Below are 20,556 nucleotides of genomic sequence, written 5' to 3' on the forward strand. Positions count from 1 at the left end.
AATGATGGCTAGTGGCAAGGGCATATCCAAGAAAAAGAGAGAGAATGTGAAGGAATAGTGTTTGTGAATGTGAAGGAAAAGAGAGAGAATGTGAATGATCTTATGGATTTGAGTATTGGGTTAATTCAAAAATTTTTGATTTGGGCCAAATTATGGGCTTAGTTTGGAGCATCATATTTGAATTGGGACAACATATTTGAATTGGGGCTTGAAGAATATGGACTAGTTAAACGGAATATGGGTTGATAATTCAAAAATTAAAAAAAAAATAATTTACATGGATTTGGGTTAAGACTGGTGCAAGTTGAAGCCTAGTCTAGCCCTCACCCAGATTCGTCTCTGGCTAATGGTAAGATGTCATAGGAAATGATGGAAGAATTAGATTTAACCATGATAGAGATGTCCAATAGGTGGTTTGTTAATTGGGGGGGGGGGGGGGGGGGGGAAGGTGGTTAGAAGGCCTATGTTGGCAATGGTTTGCGCTATATATGGGTTTGATAGTGGATTTGGATGATATAGTACTGTTAGGTTGCTTTTAACAAGTTGATTGTGAGTATTTATTGACTTGGAGTGACAAGATTTGATGAGATTTAGCAAGGCTTGACTAGATTTGTCGAGAACCTGTGCAATTAGGTGAAAATGATGTGTAAATCGAGTAATAGTGTTAAAGGGGGCTCTCGATTGAGAATGAAATGGAGCACCATTATTTGCCACAAAGACAAGGGTAGACGTTATATGTGATGGTTGCGGGCATATAGCTAGGAGCATTTTACTCCTTAAAAGCTAGGAAAAGAAAGAAATAAGAATGGTCAATTAATATAATGATTAATCGTAATGGTGGTTGGTGACAACAACGACAACACTCATAAATCTAGAAACCCTAGTTTCTAGAGTCGGATTCCCAATTTTGAGGGAAGCAATTTAAATAATAATCTATTCATTCATTTTGATTGTGACTTCATATATTTTTTTGTGTGCATTATTTATGAATTTTGTTTGTTCAATGAACTTTCTCGTTGTAAACTTGAATGATAGAGTTATCATTTTTTAGCATTTGATTGACAAAAAAATTGAAAAAATGTTTTTCTAGTGAAAATATTTACACCAAATGATGAAAATAACTTAGCAATTCAAAATCCTTAAGTCATTTTTCTATTTACACCAAACAAATAAATTGTGTTTTATTCCAACAAAAACATTTTTATCATACATATATGTATATGTGTATAAATCAGTTGTCCTATCGAGTTACTTTGATTTGTCAAACTTTAAATCCAAGCTCAAATATAATTTTAGCAGATTCCTTTAAATTTTTGGTATCACATCTGTACAATACACCTTGTTTTAAGGAACCTTCATCCTCTAAGGATGAGCCATCCATTAGTCATATGCTATTTTGGTCCTTAGAATCAGACCAACCTACCACTGTGAGCATATATGTATATGTTTATCAAACATATATGTATATGTTTATAATGTTATTCTTATGCTAGGATCCCTCGTTTCTTCTCTATGATTCGCAATAGTTATGTAACGTCCCGTTTTCTCACAACGTGCATTACCTCGAGATTTCAGGAAATTTTTTTTTTTTTTCTTCACATTACAACACAAGCCTCTCGACATACATACCTTCATCATAGTCATTTCCCGACAATCCCGATCGTACCTTCTTAGCATATCAAAATTTAAGAATTAATAGACTAAGATAGGTAATATCAATCACATTAGCGGAAGCAAGATCGAAACCTCAAATATATATAACCGACAATTCCTTTACAATATCCAAATCGATGTTTCACATGAAAATATTACACAACCTCTGAACATCGTAGTCATAGACAAAACTTACGAAAACATAACAGCTACATCTCGATGACATTCTTTCTCTTGGCACCACTGCTTTCACCTGGAACGTTTGAATATTCCAGGGACATAGTCCAAATTAGATGTTGAATCGTCTAAGTGAGAGTTCAAAAACGTTTTCATACAGATATGAAAAATCATATACAAAATCGATAAATCTCGACATGCACCAGCCTAAGAGAATCCCATATAGCACTTAACCCTAACCGGGGAAAATGCAATCTCTCTAAAGGCGACACGACCATTTCGGCACATTGGCAAAACAATCCTACTTAAGAGGGACAACCTCGACATATGAACCCGGGAATCACCCCATTGTCATTGTTAGGCTTTACGCTCCAACTCAAAAGCATTCCAAAACCCAATGCAACCCTGGCCCCAAAAGTGTCACATCAGCACTATCCTCGGAATCGATGTCACCTCGGCATTCATGCTATCGCTCAAAGGAACTTGGGGTGGTGTCCACTCGCAGCCCCGCCACTTGAGCCAACAACCGGGGTGGTGTCCACTCTCAGCCCCGCCACTTGGGTCCCGTAAGGTGAAGTCCGTCTTAGCCCCGTCCCAAGTAAGTCACCTAGCATTAATCCTAGGTACGCATCCCGAGTGCTGTCACTCTGGGCTACGTCACAGGTTACCAACCCACGTCCCACATGGACGACACAAAACAAGCCAATGCCGAAAAATCATAACATGCATAAAATCAACATCTCAATGTATGTAATTTACCATACGAAATTCAATGCATGTGTAAATAATTGTATGGACAATCATAATAAACCAAGCCATAGGGATGAACATTCACAGTAAACCATTCACATGTCACTTAAAGTCTTTTCGGGTAGAACCACTCACAAGTCAAAACAAAGTTGGGGGCGAACACTCACCTTCGGCTAAATTCAAATTCTTCTCGACAAGCGCGGTACGCCTCGATTTGCGTGCTTGCCTCGATTTGCGTGCCTTCTTCGAACTTCACACGAGTCACTTCGTCTCAACCCTCAAGGCACCCTAATCATCACATTTATCCAACAATTATAATTTTCCTTAATTTTCTCACAATTTTCCTATTTTTCTCCCATTTTCTTCTCTAGTAATCCAAAATAAATATCTACACAACTATTTTCTCAAATATTTTTACATAATAATTCATAAAACAATATTTATAAGCCTCTTGGATTTTCTGGAAATTTTCCAGATTTTTCTCCTATTTTCTCAAATTTCCATAATTACTTTTCCTTGAGAAAATTTATTTCTCATCGATTTACTTCGAATATACTTCAAAACAAATCATCAAAACTCATCAAATAAATTCCTTATACTTCTGGAAGTTTTTCATAATTTTATAAAAATTCCTCCTATTTATTTTCTATTTACATTTCCTTTCAAAAATCAAAAATAATTATTTTCTCAAGAAATTTCCAAGATAAAAATTCATCAAAATAAACTATTCATCTTTCTAGAATTTCTGGATATTTTTCCAGAATTTTAATTCCTTTAATTCTATTTTTTATCGAATTTTTTATATTTTCAATATTTAAAAAAACATAGAAAATACCTCTGGTTATCTTCTCAGGCGACGGCGACTGGCGACCTTCTCCGATGGCTGATCTGAAGACACCATCTTGAAGCCCTCTTCAAGTCGATCACAATGGAACCCTCACATGGCCGAAAAACTTACCGGAAGCTGTCCGATTTGACGATTTACAGTCCGGCTCCGGCGAAGCTTTGCGTTTTCCGACGAGCCAAATTGACATTCGATTTGAACTCCGATTGACATGAAACTTTCCAGATCAATTAACCATCGCCTTGTGACCAAAAGCCCCTTATTAGATCGCTCAATCGATCACTCTACAACCCGATTTCACATTCACTCGATATATATATATATGCGGCCGAATGCAAAAACACCTCTACACCGCTCCAAAAATTCTGAAACTCTCCAGAAATGATTCTCTTCCCTCAAGGATCAAAAGCCCCTTATTGGTTTCCCTCGATTCGCTCTCAAACTTGAGTGATTTGATGATTCAAATTCGGCCGAAATCCTTGGCTATTTATAGCCAAAATCCGACCCCCACGTGGCCAATTTTCGGCCAAAGCTTCTTCCCCACTCCTCCTAGACCTCCCTAGGCCACTCCCTGATGGTCCTAGGCTGCCAAATGGCCAGATTTTCCGGCCAAATCTATGGCCAAATCGGCCATGCTTGTACAATTTTTTGAAAATTGCACTTTGGCCTTTTGAAATTTCTCTTTTGCATTTTGGCCCTTACCCTCAAGCCCCTGATCTCTCTAACACCATCACTAAGACACTCAAGATTATAAATTCTCATTTCTCCCTTGAAATTTCTGAAAATTTACCGTTTTGACCTCCCTCGGGCATTTTTAGAAAATTACACTTAGGCCCGATTGATTGATTTGACCTCAAATCCATTCGATTCTACCTGAAACCACTTAAGGGTTGTTCTACGCATCAAATACTAGTCCTTGACATTCTCCGTTGAATTTTTGGACATCATTTATAACAATTCGGTAATACGAGCTTATTGGCAGCTGTATTTTTGCTATACCAAAAATTCTTCCCGATCTCGTTTCTTTTTTCACTAAAAATCATAATTTAAATCACTTGTCATTTCTATACAATTTTCCTTGGCCATCTAGGGTTCGAGGTACTCCCTCCGACTAATTTGATCGTCTAAAGCTGTATTAGTGTACCCTATAGTCTTATTTTTTCCACAATTCCATTTATGCCCTTTATCAAATATCATTTTTGTCCTCAAATTACTCTCGGGTATTACAAGTTACACTTATTTCATTTCTATATTTTGACTTTCGATCCCATCACCCTCAAACATTTCAAGTCACATGAGAGATCATTTGAATTTTTTTTTTTAAATTTTTTCAATTTTTAGTGACGGGAGTGATCCCTCCTGATGCTAAAAAATAAAAAAAATTAAATAAAAAATTAAAATTTAACGATGGGGTTATCCCTGTCGTTAAAAATTAAAAAAGAAATAAATAAAAAATTTAAATTTAGTGACGGGGTATTTCCCATCAATAAAAATTAAAAAATAAATAAAAAAAAATTTAATTTAGCAACGGGCTCAACCACGTCGCTAAAATATAAAAAAAATTAAAATTTAGCGACGGGTGAACCCATCACTAAAAAGAAAATAAAAATAAAGAATTAAAATTTAGCGACAAGTCAGCCCGTCACTAAAAAATAAAAATAAATAAATAAAAAACTAAAAATTTTACATTTAAACATATCACAATAATTTTTACCAACATTAATATTAGTAAAAATTAAACTATTTGTAAATACATTAAAATTAAAATCAAAATCAAAACATAATTTTTCATTGCTAATATAATAATTAATAAAGTTTTATTTAAATTAATAATGAAATAAAATTAAAATTAATATTCATTTCCCTTTACTAACATTAAATATTAAAATTAATATCATTAAATAAGTTTAAGAAATTTTGGTGTATAAATATAATTCTGAAATATTTGAAAGAGAATAGTATAAATATATTTTATATACATCAATGAACAAAAAGGCTTCCAGATCAGTTGGCTAATTGCTGAGAGTATTATCCTAGCGTTGCCATGTGGCGAGTAGAGGAGCGGCTATATGGTGCACATGAAAAATAGAAAAAATTAAATAAAAAAATTAAAATTTAGTGACCCCGTCGCTAATTCCGTCGCTGATTAGTGATGGGTACAACCCCTATCGCTAAAATACTTCCGTTGCTAAATTTCAACGACGCCATTTTTAGCCACGGAAAGGTGCCCGTCACTAAAACGTTGATTTTTTTATAGTGGGCCCACTGGGCCTGTCCCAGTTAGGCCCATTGGGCTCAACCTGAGATCTTATGTTATTCCCAACATTCCTTGCTCATTTATTTTTTTAACTATGTTATTTTTTTATTAATTATTGATATTGAATGCTAAAAAAATTTACATTTTGCAATAAATATAAATAATAACCATCAATATATTTAAAATTTTTAAACTAAATTTTTTATATATTTAAATTATAAATAAACATTCTCTTTTTTATATGTACATTATATTTCACATCAATTCACAAGAAAATTTACAAAACATATAAAATTTTAAAATATATAATAATGAAATAATATTTAAAACATAAGATAAAAATTGTTTAAAAAGATAAAGAATTGATTTTTATATATGCATTATTTTGATATTTATATATGTATTTTTTTTTAAAAAAATTATTTAAGAAAAGAAAAAGGTGTTGTGTTCGGTGGGCTCGGCTTACCAGGGCCCGTGGCCCAAGCCCATCGAGCCCAACCAAGCCCTGTGTGCTAAGTCCCACAAGCCCGCTAGGCCCACAGCCTGGCCCCCTATGGGGGGCCGTGGGCTGGGCGGGGCCTTACCCACGGTAAAAAGGGCCCAGCCCGTTTAAAAAGTCCGTGGGCTGGCTCGGGCCGGGCCAGCCCTTTTGACATCTCTACGTTGGAGGGGCACTATAGCGTTAGTATAGCGGTACTATAGCAATAGTGAAAAATTAATTTTTTTTATTCAAATTTCACAAAATTAATTTCTATACATTTTAGAAATACTTTGAAAAATAATTTTAATGAAAAATAACATTTTTGAAAATACATACACTTATGAAAAAAAATGTTTATTAAATTAAATTAAAAAATATATTTTTAGTAGAAAATAATATTTTTGGTGATACATATAATATGAAAAATATTTTATAAATTAATCTAAAAATTATATAAAAAATATTTTTAATAGAAAATAATATTTTTGGTAATACACATGTTATGAAAAATATTTTATAAATTAATTAAACATAATTCGATACTATAATTAATATATTTAATGAAAATACTCTTTTTGTTAATCACTAAAAATACTATATTTTATATATTGAAAATTTTCTTTTCGTTAATCATCAAAACTTAATTAAGATGAGCAAGTTGGCTCAACATTCTCCCCTTTTTTGATGATGACAAAACATAATTGATGAGATGATTAATTTAATAAAATATTTTTGAACACCCTCTTAATTTTATACTATAAGCTCCCCCTATCAAAAATACTAGTAGCATAAAAGAATTTTTGATATAAGTTAATAGATAAAATATTTTTTTTAAGAGTTTTAGGGAGCAAACCTAATTGCTAAATCTGATTGTATTGATTGCACCTACTTGCCTTGAATATCTAAATTGATTTCCTATCTCTTAAATATACAATTTCCTTACCTCAATAAATAAGAAAAATTTATCATACATTCTTTTCTCCCATAAAAAAATATTTACAACTTAAAATTACTAGTCACTCTCATACATAAATTTTCATTCTTCCCCTATTTTTGTCATAATCAAAAAATCATTGTGAGTTGAGAGAATATAGATATATAACAATACAGCTCATAAGAGAAATATATCAAGTATAATTCACAATATCAAGTATAATCCAAGATTACACAACATCAAAAAAAATAATCATAGAATAGTTAAGGGATACAATAGCATTACAAAATTTACAAAGCACTAATCTAACTCACACATGTTGATAGATTTGGATTTCGTCAATGCTCACTACTGATAATGGTTGCCGAAGACAACAGATCCAAGTTCATCGATATCACCTGGGAATGGTCACTGACTGCTGCTAGTTTCGGCTGGGTAATATTGCGAACTAGTCTCTTGAAAATAAGGAAACGACACATTTTCTTCTTGGACGACTAAAGTTTCAAAATTTCAAATAGGGTTTGGATCATCCACGACGAAGGATCCATGGTCATAGTATGGGTTTGAATTAGTTTCTTGGTGAAACCAATTTTGAACATTGAGAGGGTTGGCATAAGAGTTTGCAAATAATAATTCCTCTAATAAAGAAGTCAAATGAAATTGAAGATCGACGATTTGTTGTTGGAGGGAAAAATGTAGGAGACACAGCCATAAATAAGATCTTGAAGCCTAGCTTGACCTTCATACAATAGTGTAGTGACAGCCCCATAACGGTCACTAACCGAAAGCTGGGCCAGGAGTTTTGAGGCATTACTGGCACAAAAAACCTTATGGATATCAGCAAAATCAATTTGTCCTTCTTTATGGCAAAAATAAGGGGCAAAGACGCATGATTGAGTACACTTTCTTCTTAATACTTTGTAGGCACCGCACGGAGAACCGGGTCCTAACATGATCTTCTAGTTGTTTTTTGTTTTATTTTATTTTTAATTTTTTAAATTATTATTATTATTATTATTAATTTTTTTTAAAAACAATGACTTGTCACTGTTTTTAGGGTTTAGATTAACAGAGGAGAGAGGGCGAGAGCGAGGGTGAGAGCGAGGACGAGAGCAAGACATAGCAGTAAGAGGAGAGAGAGACAGCAAGCGACGAAGCAGCAATAGGTCAGAGCGAGGGAGAAACTAGGAGTGACGAAGTGATAGAGGCAGGGCAATGATCGAATCAACGAGAGGCAGGGAATTTGGGGGCTGAAGGTTTAGAGGATTTAGGGGTCGGGGATAATGGAGCTTACCATGAAACCCTAACAAGAACAAACAAACACAAACACAAAGACGACAAAAAATTGAACAACAAAGAACTGTGGATCCAAGATACATGAAGGAAAATCAAAAAAATGAAAAATTAATAGAGACTCACTGTGGATCCAATTGGCTACACAATAGAGAGGCGATGGCGTACGAGGGAGATACCGGTGGCGAGTGCAACGAGAAAGAGAGAGGATCAAGTGAGAGGAGGAAGAGAGTGAGAGAGATAAGGGTTCGGGTGAAAGAGATAATAGAGAGGGTTTTGAAGGAAGGACACTGATAGTCGACGAAGAAGGGTCGACCTTATCTGGGTCGGTCAGTTTTTTTATTTTATTTATTTTATTTTATTCATTCATTTATTATTATTATTATTATTATTATTATTATTATTATTATTATTATTTTAAGGAATAGAAACGAAATTTGCATAAAAAAACATTCGGAGATGAACCCTGCCTATTCGGATGCTAATCAACTCATTCGGATGGGAAAAAAAGACATTCAGATATAAAGAATCCAATTCAGATATGCATAGCAGGCATCCAGATATACTAAAACAATATCTAGATATTACTTGAAACTCATCCGTATATGACTCATGCCATCCGGATACTATGAAAACCTATTTGATATAACATGAATTTCATGTGAAAGGCAAAGGCTAAAAGAATCCTGATTGCTTCTAACCTAGCTACTGCAGCATGTGATTCTTAAAAATCGATGTATTCCTCTTGGTAATATCCTTTGGTTACAAGCATTTCCTTGTTTCTTATTATATTTCCATTTTCATCTAATTTATTCTTGAAAACCCACTTGGTTCCTATTATAGATTTATCCTTGGGTCTAGGAACTAGTTCTCATACTCCATTTCTTTTGAATTGATCTAATTCTTCTTGCATAGCCGTAACTCAAAACTCATATTCTAATGCTTGATCTATGGAAGTTGGCTCAACTTTAGATATAAAGGCTACATTGTTGCAATATATTGATGCAAGGATGCCCTAGTCCTTACACCTTGACTTGGTTCTTCAATTATTTGATGATCTTGCACAAATTTATAATTCTTTGGATACATATCTAAATCATCCTTGTTTTAGAGCGATAATTTTATCATCTTTCTCTCTTTGAATTCTCTTAACTTTCTTTCTAAAGATTTAAAAAATTTCATCATTTGAAAACAAAAGCACAACCAAGTAATCCTAAAGAAATTATCCACTACAACATATAATATTTTCCACCCAAACTTTTAGTTTGTGTGGATTCAAATAGATCTAAGTGCAAGAGTTGTTGAGACTTATTGGTTGATATTTCATTCTTAGAAAGCCTAACAACTAGATCAAAATTTCCTTGATTAGGTTTGGATTTGTATAACCTAATATATCTTTTATACCACAAAAAGAATATTATCATTCTTTACTATTAGGCATTATCTCAAGAAGGTGGCATACTTTCTTTCTTTAGGAGTGAGATCTATAGATCTCTCTCATTAGTCATGTGCGGTGAGTATCCACTATCTATGTATCATTTACCACCCATTGTGGTCCTCATGCATATCTACATATTTGATAAGATTGCGTTTTAGGTTTGGGTACCCATCTATAAATGGGTCTCTTAAATCTTTCTTCATTAGAATCAAATGATTTAACTATTCTTGATGTATATGGATGAGGAGTAACATTTAAAATTTTGTGATCTAATTCATTCATTATTTGTATCACCCATTTGGGTATCCACATTTGTACTATGTTGCTTATCTTAGGTTGGGGTCTCCATCTAGGTTGTTTTCATTCTCTCTTAGATATTTTGTACTTTGATTTGGGTTTTGAATTTTTCTTTAAAATTAATGTGGCTAAACTTTTCTCTATAGCTTTCTTTTCTACTAATAATTTATCATTTTGAGTTTTTAATATTTTATTTTCTTCTTCAAGATTAATTAATTGATCTTTTAATTTATCTTCATTTTCTTTCTTGAGTTCTTGTGATTTTTCTTTTAAGTTCTTTATTTCACTCTTTAATTTTTCATTTTCTTCTTTATGATTCTTCTTAATTGTTTTTACTTCTTTTTTGATAGATATATATTTTATATATAGTTCTTCGTATGTTTTTTGTAATTCTTCTAACTCCATGTCTTCTTCTTCTTCTCTTATAGCCATAAAGCACATTTGTGCTTGTTCCTCTTTGGATTGAGATGAATCATCGGCATCCCATGCCGAGAAAGCATGTTTCTTTGATTTTTTAAATCTTTTCTTTTCTACTTTCTTTTCTTTCTTATCTTCCAGGCAATCAAATTGCATGTGCCCACTCTTCTTACATTTAAAGCAAGTAGGAGGTATTTTCCTACGCTCATTTTCTCTCTTTCTCAGTATTCTAGCAAATGCTTTTGATAAAGGGTTGTTTCATCATCTTCTTCCTCTTCACTAGATTCGGTTTCTTCATTTGCTTTTAAGACTAAGGTTTTCTTACCTTTAGTATCTTCATTAGTTTTGTTTAATATTAACTCATGAGTTAGAAGTGTTTCTATTAATTCTTCTATCTTTAATTCTTTCAAATTTTTAATTTGAGAAATAGTAGTCACTAAAGGCTGTCAATCTATTGTTAGAGATTTAAGAATTTTTTTAGTTAATTTGATCTTCTTCTGAAATTATTTTTTCTAACATTTTAAAATTATTTATAATATTTTGGAATCTATCATTCATATCACTAATATTTTCATTTTGAAGTAGTTTAAATTCTTCATATTGGGATATTAAGAGATTAATCTCCTTTACTTGATCGGTACCTTCATATACTACTTCTAATTTTTCTCAAATTTCATGTGATGTAGAATAAATAGATAATTTTTCATATTCACTAGGAAGAATTGAACAAAAGATTATGTATTTAGCTTTATGATCCATTTAGTGTTTTTTTAATATCTTTTTCGGTCCATTTATCTTCTTTAGTTGAAGTTGTGACAAAACCATCTCTAACTATTTTCCACAAATAATAGTCTATTAAAAATAAATATGACTTTATCCTTATTTTTCAATAAGAAAAATTTGTGCCATCAAATAATGGTGGTCTAGAGGGTGAGGGTCCTTCGACTATAGCTTGGTTGGTGAATGCGGTCATCTAAATCTCTTTTAAATTAAAGTATAAACTAAGGGTTTAATTATTTTGGAAGCCTGCTCTGTTACCAATTGTTGGTCCCTTGAGGTATGGCCAATCAAGAGGGGGGTGAATTGAGTGTTTATAATTTTTCTTCCTTTTGATAAATATTATTGATTAATTATTTTCTTTAAGGATATATAAATTACTTTCTTTTAATTAAATTCTTATTATTTAATTTCAAACAAATTCAGATTTTGTAACTATGCATATGTGAATTTTGAGATTAATAAATTACAAGTTACAAGATATAGTAAGAATAAATAAATGAGGGACAAGACAATTTATAGTGATTCGGTATCTCCACACACACCTACTCCACTCTCCCAAGATCTCAACCACTCTTGAGGTTCCACTAATCTCACCAAGGTTTTTACATTAGTTCACATTGAAAACTAGATACACTTATAGATTACAATGAGTTCTAAGAAAACAACCAACACCAAGGTTTTTTTCCTAACTTATCTTGCAAACTAGATTCACCTAGATTTTAACAGTTTTAGGAAACCTATACAATTCATAATGATAATTTAATTGTTCACAAATAATTGTCCATACTTGGACACAAATAAGCAGTTAAGCACAAAATATATAAGTCAATAATATTTAAATAAATAAATAAACGGTGACCTCAATTTGAATGAAAAAGATCAAATTCGGGTTTGCGATCTCTTTTTCTCTTGTCTTATGACTTTTCGGTGGATATGCAATAAATTTTTAAGAGCTTTGGAAGACTTAAAAATTAGCTTGAGAGCTTTTGGGAGCTTTTGAGTACTTTAGAGAGGCAATATGAGCAAAGAATATTTTTCAAAATGAATTTGGAGGTATTTGTAAGCATTCAAGAAATTACTGTAGCAGTAGTGTAGCAACAGTCAAGTTCACTGAAGTAACAATCAAGTTCACTATAGCAACGGTAATGTGTACTGTAGCAACGGTAATGTGTATTGTAACAATGGTCAAAATTTTGACCGTTGGAAGGGCATTGTAGCGGTACTGTAACAATAGTGAAAATTTAATTTTTTTATCCAATTTTTGTAAAATTATTTTTATATATTTTAGAAATACTTTGAAAAATAATTTTAATGAAAATAACATTTTTGAAAATACATACACTTATGAAAAAAATGTTTAATAAATTAAATTAAAAAATATATTTTAATAGAAAATAATATTTTTGGTGATACATATACTATGAAAAATATTTCATAAATTAATCTAAAAATTATATAAAAAATATTTTTAATAAAAAATAATATTTTTGGTAATACATATGTTATGAAACATATTTTATAAACTAATTAAACATAATTCGATACTATAATTAATATATTTAATAAAAATACTCTTTTTGTTAATCACTAAAAATACTATATTTTGTATATTAAAAATTATCTTTTTGTTAATCATCAAAATTTAATTAATATGAGCAAGTTGGATCAACAATTTCTTTTTTCATTTAGCCCTTTGTAGGTAGGTCATTGGAGTTTAGAGAAAATACTTTGGACCTTCTCCAATTTTGGTTCTTAGTTTGATCCCCAAGTTTTGGGATTTATACCATCACCCTAAAAATCTTTGAAAAAATGGCATTACATCTTCATTTTCTTAGGGCTAGTTTGTTAAAATGTGCAAGATGAGAGAGTATCAAGATGAGGTCGGAATATTTTCTGAACCAAGATATGAAATAATCAAAATAAAATTAGAAAGTATTTCAAGATTTTTATTAAACTGTTTGTTAAATTTTTTTGAAATGCATTAGAGAATATAAGCGTTATTTTTTTTTTTTCTTATCTGTAAGGACTAAGATATGCTTATCTTGAGAAGAGGAAAGAGATAAGTATATCTGAAAAAATTAAGATAAAAAATCATATGACTTCTTTTTCAAGTGCCACAAAATAAGTTTAACAAATACGTTAGAAAAGACAAACATCTGGAATGTTTTCTATATCTGATCTTTTCTATTTCATATCTTGGTTAACAAACATTATCTTAAAAAGAACTTCATTCTTGACCCTCAAAATTTCAAAAATGCCCCTAAAATGTTAAGCCTTTTGAAATATTACCCAAAATGCCCTTGGAATGTTTTCACTTAAGGAAAATTCTATTTGTAACCTTAGTTTTTGCTCTCCGTAACCCACTTTTAATATCCTTAAAATATCCTCATATGAAAACTCATATTTGCCCTTTATTTAAATCATTAACGATCAATCACTCACCATTACTCCTCAAGCGCGTGCACCCACTTTCTCATCCACCATCGCCACAACCATTTTATTCTATTATTTAAATAGCAACAGTTATAGTAGATCGATATAAGACAGTAAAAAATTATTAATATTTTTAAAAATTAAAATAATTTGTCAATATTATCAAATAACATGCATCTATATAATTTATTTTTAAAAATAACATAATTTATAACATCGGTCACTAGTTAAATCACATAATTTACATACACTATGAATGAATTAAATCACATAATTTACATACATGACAGATGAATTAAAAAAATAAGATTAATTAAAAAATAAAAAATACCTTTTGGGGGTGCCTTCAAGCCCACCCTAAACCTTGGGGTTCAGGCAATTTGGCATTCCCCGAACCCCAAGGTTCGGGACATCCCCCAGCCCCCGAACCCCGGGTTCGGGGCATCCCCTAACCCCTGAACCCCATAATTACCCCAAACCCCAAGGTTCGGGGCCTGGGGGATGCCCCGAACCCCGAGATTCGAGGCATCCCCCATCTCTCGAACCTTAAAATTCGAGAGATTCAAAGAACTCCGAATCCCTGAATTCGGAGAAAATGAATTCTCCCAAACCCTGAGATTCGGGAGAATTCAATTCTCCTGAACCTCAAGGCGCAGGAGAATATATTTATATTTTATATATTATAATATGTATATATAATAGTTTATGTAATATAATTATATATAATTATATATATAATTATAATATAACTATACATATTATATGTATATATATAGTTATAATATGTATATATATAATAAAATTTTAATTTTCTCATAAAATATAGTTATAATATATATATAATTATAATATTACAAATACTATGAGAATGATTTCATATTACATAGCCATACATATATATTACATACATATATATGTTGTGTGTTTTTTTGAATTCATTGATTTAATTCATCCGTAGTATGTAGATTATGTTATTGAACTAGTAATTGATATTATAAATTATGTTATTTTTAAATATAAATTATATAGATGCATACTATTTGATAATATTGAAAAATTATTTTAATTTTTAAAAATATTAATAATTTTTTGATGTCTTATATCTATTTAGCTATAGCTGCTGCTATTTGAATAATAGAGTGGGTTTACTGAGTGTGGAGGTATCTTTTGAGGGATGAGTGTTTGGAGGGAATATTTGAAATGTGGATAAGTGTAAAAAGAAATCACTCTAATTGTAAATAACAAAAATTAAAATTTTACTTACGCTATTACGAAGAGTAAAAATTATGATTGCAAATAGAATTTCCCTTCACTTAAAGATACCCTTTTGACTTTACATTTTCAATCACATTCACAAAATACCCTAGACTTTATATTTTTGACTTTTATTACTTTGAAATTTTTCTGAAAAAAAATTAGATTTTACAAAAAATATAATAAATTTAAAATAAACTATGTATAAATAATATTATAATATTAAATATCTATAAAATCAATATTATAAAAGGAAAATTTTTGATATATAATAAAATTTACATATAGAGAAAATTAAAAATATTTTACACAAACATGAATTAATATCAATTTATTTACTTCATACATCCATTTTTTTTAATTACCCATCATTTTTTTTTGACAAACTTACCCTTTTTTGTTTTTAGTAATTTTTTTCTTAAACTTGTCATATACTTGGTAATTGCTATATCAAAATATAAATTGATGTGACTATCCATATAAAAATTGGTATGTGACATGATGGTTAAATATTTGGATATGTGCTTATTTATTATTTTTGTTGTCTAATTACAATAATTAAATTTATTTGTCTTAAAGAGCAATTTGTCAAAGTCTAGGCAAGAGGTCAAGGTCCGTGGCACCACAGGAGAGTTAACGCGTGGGCTTGAACCTCTGAAAGAGCTAGGAGGATGTAGGGAGTTTTCAGACGGCTTTTGAGAGTCTTTAGGGGCCTTGCTCCCCGAAAGGTTTTCAGGTGATTAGTCTTTCGTTAAGTCTGAAGGGTATTCGGATGGGTGACACTGGATGGGTTTGCAACAAATGAACAGTTAGAAGACATGCGAGGAGCTTCTCCATGATGGCCCTTTGATGCCTAAGTAAGATGATGATCCTATCAAATAGAAGTATGAATGTATGTTTGTATGTATGTATGTGATATGCTCTGAATGAAAGTCTTCTTATGAGTAGTGTCCGAATAAGTTTAAGGTGGACTGGGGTTAAAGTCTCCATATCCTAAGTTCATGCGTGTAAGAAAGAGAGAGAAAAATATTTATTTGACGCGTAACAGGCGAGTATTTATAGATATTGATGGTGGAGTCCACATGACACGTGACATATTGATATGAGTCTCGATTATTTAAGAAAAATGCATCAGATGAAGTCGGGGGCACTAAAAACATCTTCGGGGACAATGCCCCAATGATTATACTCTGAATGGGTCTGAAGCTTCTCAAAGTCATCAAATGACTTGGGCCTGAAAACTCTTCAGATGAGCCCTAAGCTTGGAGGGATGCTGAGGGCTAGAATCTCCAGGAGATTTTTGAGATATTTCTAAAGTTTTTGAGATTTTAAGTTTTAATTTTTCTAAGACATGCACAACAATCACATGCTACAATTGAAGAAGATATCGGTGACCGGTCTATAAGGCAAATCCCAATGAGATATAAGTGAGAGTGAAGCCCAATAGATCAATTTATCCTCTAACTCGGCAAAACCCTGACATAGTTGGAACTTTCCCAAAATTATATGATCTCTCCCTGGAATTAATCCAACAAGAGGGTTATGGTTAAAATTTTATTCTAACTAAAACCTCGATCATTTGCTAATTGTTAGATTAATTTTGGTTTAGATTACTGTAGCTATACTACTACTTTTGTTGGATTGAATAAAATGAATAACTGGTTGTGATCTTGTGAATATATTATTTAGCAAAAGTATCCACCATCGCGTTGTCAGGTAGTGAAAAGCTTGGGTCCAAAAGGCAAAAAGGGGGAAGCGACATGAGTGGTGGGGAAACGAAACGGCCAGACTAGAAAGCAGACATAATGGGCGCTAAATTTCACTTGTCCACCACCTCCTTGTCCCTGAGCCCCTCCAAAACATACCTGAAACATGCCTTCCCCCGCACAAAAGCTGTGCCCCGATGATGAAGCCTTTACGAGTCTTTTTTATGACATCCTGGCCCATGTACCTGCCAAAAGCCCACGGAGATTCCCGCTCCAAGTCGCTGATTGGATTTACAGTCATAATATTCATAAAATTTACATATAAAAACAGGGTAACAATGTTAAATTAACACATGTAGTGGGGATTGCGTCGAGAGGCTTCCAATGATTAGATCAAGAGAAGATGGAGGACTAAGGAGTTTATGATTGTACGGCCATACATTTCGATTCCCATTATGTGTGTATTTAACTAATAATTAGTTTGGAGATAAAGTGCATACCAACACACATGTAGTGGAGAGATACGCATTAAAGAAGGTAATTGTGTGTGTGTGTATATTCAGCGAAAAGTGCTTCTCTACGTGTACACAGATTTATTTATGTGAATCTATAAAAAAGGGAAGTATTCTATTGGTTGGATGATTCTTCAAAAATTCTAATGAGGCAAATGAAATTCTGTGGAAAACCCAATTTCAGTTTCACATGCATTGTATAGGTAAATTTAGTATAGTTGCCAATTGTAGTGTAGTATACATTTAATTGTGACACGATCTGATAGCCAGTGGTAGGGAAGAGTTAATGAACATTTTTCACTCTGGAATTGTATGAATAAGATCTATAATTTCGTAAAAAAAGAGAGAGCTTATGGGTTGGAATTAATGCATCGGTGACAAATGGGTTCTAGAACCCATTGCTGCAGATGGCAATGATGGTAACCAGCCGCCTTTCGTAGCGAAGAGAGGAAAGAGAGTAGAGAAGGAGGTATGCAGTGAGACGGGGCGTAGAGAGGGATTGGTGGTGCGGGCAGTGATGGTAGTCAAAAGGACAGAGAAGACGGCTACTGTAGCTCACGGTTGATGGCTAAGTTCACAGTGGTCGTGATGGGTTTGGAAAAGCAGAGCGAGAGAATTAAGAAAATAAAAAAGAGATGGAGAGTTGGAGCTAGAGGCCCATGGGAGTGGTCTTCGGTGTAGAAGAAGAAAACGATGAAAAGGGTGCACAACGGTGGCTATGGCGGTTTGATTGGGTTCGTGCCAGAGATGGGTTTTGATGGGTTAAGTGCGAGGGAAAGAAGAAGAAAAATGAGCAACAATACTAAATTTAATTCAAAATTAATTTTGACAAAAATATTATTATTTTTAAATTATTTTTGTCATGATGCTTGTTGTGTAAAGTTTAAACCCTATATATATATGTGCGCGTGTGTGTGTGTGAGTGTGTATATATATATATATATATATATATGTAGAGTGTTCGTTAAAGATAGAAGATAATTTAGAATGGGTTCCTAGTCAGCACCTTGTTCCCTATATAAACAAACACGCGATCATGTGCAGCAAATTGACAAGATTTCCATCCGACAGTGGCGCCACCATGTCATACCCAACAGTCGGCACCACGACCATCGTCGGTGGCGTCGCCGCCGTTGACTGCCAAAAGCAAGTCCGGTCATGGAGACTTCTCCGCTCCCTCATGGAGCTCCTCATCCCAACCTGCAACTGCACCTTCATCCAGGAGGACCACGAAACCTGCAGCCACAGTTACGACTCCCCACGGCGGAGCTGGGCTTCCTCCGCCACCATCACCGGCACCATATTTGGCCACCGCCGCGGCAAATTCAGCTTCTGCATCCAAGCAAACCCCAAGTCCGCCGCCCCTCTCCTCCTCTTGGAACTCACCATTCCCACCTCCGTGCTCGCCAGAGAAATGCGAAGCGGAGTTCTACGAATCGCTCTTGAATGCAGTGATAACACAGATCAAGCTCGCTCGCTCTTGTCCATGCCGGTTTGGACGATGTACTGCAATGGAAGAAGAGCCGGTTTCGCTGTGAAGCGGAAACCTTCGAAGGAAGACATGGAGGTTCTGCAACTCATGGATTCAGTTGGCGTTGGAGCTGGGACTGTAAGTGCTAGTGGGATCAAAGAGGTTAATTCTGAGGACAAAATCATGTATCTTCGAGGCAAGTTTGAGATAGTTCGTGGATCGTCCGATTCCCAATCTTTCCATTTGATCGACCCAGATGGTAATATTGGACAGGAACTCAGCATTTTCTTTATTCGATCGAATTGAATTAACAATGATCTTCTTCTTCTTCATTTGATCATCCATGAAGTTTCTTTTTCCTTTCTATTCTTTTTTGTCTTTCGGAGTCGCAAGTGAGTCCATTAACGTTTCTGCCCTTTCTGCTAACCCTTTGACCTATTTTTGAGTTATGCGTTTGAGCACGACTTTCTTTTATGTCTGGTCTTGGGGTTGGCTTCAGAAAATTGCCTTTTCTTTAATTTTGCTCCCTTTTTTTTTTATAGAATTATCGTCGTACGTGATCTCTTGCTACTCGTACTCTCGATTTTGATAAATAAGATAAATTATAGGTGAAGACTTTGCTTCGTTATGTAAAACAAAAAATTAAATTTATAATCTATTAGTGTGAATCTCAACTTTTTGTTGTTCAACCATTTGATTTGTGGCTTGCAAGCCCCTATTTTCTCCCTTAATCTTTGTGAAAATCGATTGTGTAATGTTGGTCCTTGTCTCAGTGTATTTAAATGAAAATCGATTGTGTAATGTTGGTCCTTGTCTCAGTGTATTTAAATTTACTACAGGGTGTTGCTTCTCTTAAATTTGAGGAGACTGTCAATTAATGAATCCTCCCTTATTTCGAAGTTCAATGTTGTCCCCTTGAAAGACAGTTACGTACAAACTTTTGTTGGATGAATTATCAGATCCGTTAATCCAACTTTACTTCATTTTTCACCTCCACCTTCAACCTTCAGCCTTCTGCTTATAGGAAAAAAAAAAACTTTCAATTTTCCACTTTTCTATTTTCTCTTTCCTTAACATTGACGACATATATAGGCAAAATCCTCAAAGAACCAAACAGAGGGGTACAAAATATCCAAACTAGTCGAGACAAAAAGATAAGAATAATGCTAAGATTCAAGATTGATGACGATATCATCAGTTATGTGGTGCCTCCTCATTAGAAGAGGTTAAAAAGAATATGTGTCATTGTCTCTTTTGTCTAACACCTTCTCTAATGAGGATATCATACATGATTTATGATATCATCATTAGTCATTACTCCTAGCATTACTCAAAACATAAACAACCTTTAGGAGATTTTTTATCAAATAAGATTTATTATGTGAGAAATGGGTGTTTGTGTATGGCACTATAAGAAATTGGACTTTTAGTGACCACATTTAGTGACAGTCAATCAAAAGTCGTAACTAATTACAATCTTTAGTGATAGTCAAATAAAATCCATCACAGATGACGGGCAATAGTGACGACCACATGTGGTCGTTACTAAATGTGCAACCTTTAGTGAGGGTCGCGTAACGTCAATCACAAATAAGGGAGCATTAGTGACGATCGCATATGGTCATCACTGAATGTGTAACCTTTAGTGACAATGTCAGTCATAGATGGAAGAGCATTAGTGACGACCCTATATAGTCGTCAGTGAAAGTGCAACCTTTAGTGAGGGTCGTGCAACGTTGGTCACAGATAGAGGCACAATAGTGATGATCCCATGTGGTCATCACTAAATGTGCAACTTTTAGTGAGGGTCGCCCAACGTCAGTCACAAATGGGGGAGCATTAGTGACGACCCTATATAG

The 20,556-nt window shown here is 33.3% G+C and overlaps 1 protein-coding gene across 1 annotated transcript; it reads left to right on the plus strand.

The window, feature by feature from the left end:
- Nucleotides 1–18,275: 18,275 nt before the first annotated feature.
- Nucleotides 18,276–19,029, plus strand: LOC127804247 (protein MIZU-KUSSEI 1-like). Its single transcript, XM_052341074.1, has one exon. The coding sequence runs from the start codon at nucleotides 18,308–18,310 to the stop codon at nucleotides 19,001–19,003; it is 696 nt and encodes a 231-aa protein (XP_052197034.1). The 5' UTR covers nucleotides 18,276–18,307; the 3' UTR covers nucleotides 19,004–19,029.
- Nucleotides 19,030–20,556: the final 1,527 nt, after the last annotated feature.

The sequence above is a fragment of the Diospyros lotus genome, chromosome 6 (assembly GCF_014633365.1).
Source record: "Diospyros lotus cultivar Yz01 chromosome 6, ASM1463336v1, whole genome shotgun sequence".
Classification (NCBI taxonomy): domain Eukaryota; kingdom Viridiplantae; phylum Streptophyta; class Magnoliopsida; order Ericales; family Ebenaceae; genus Diospyros; species Diospyros lotus.

Bases quoted from the DNA above. Each gene is read 5' to 3' on its own strand.
- LOC127804247 (XM_052341074.1), top strand. From the start codon at position 18,308: ATGTCATACCCAACAGTCGGCACCACGACCATCGTCGGTGGCGTCGCC.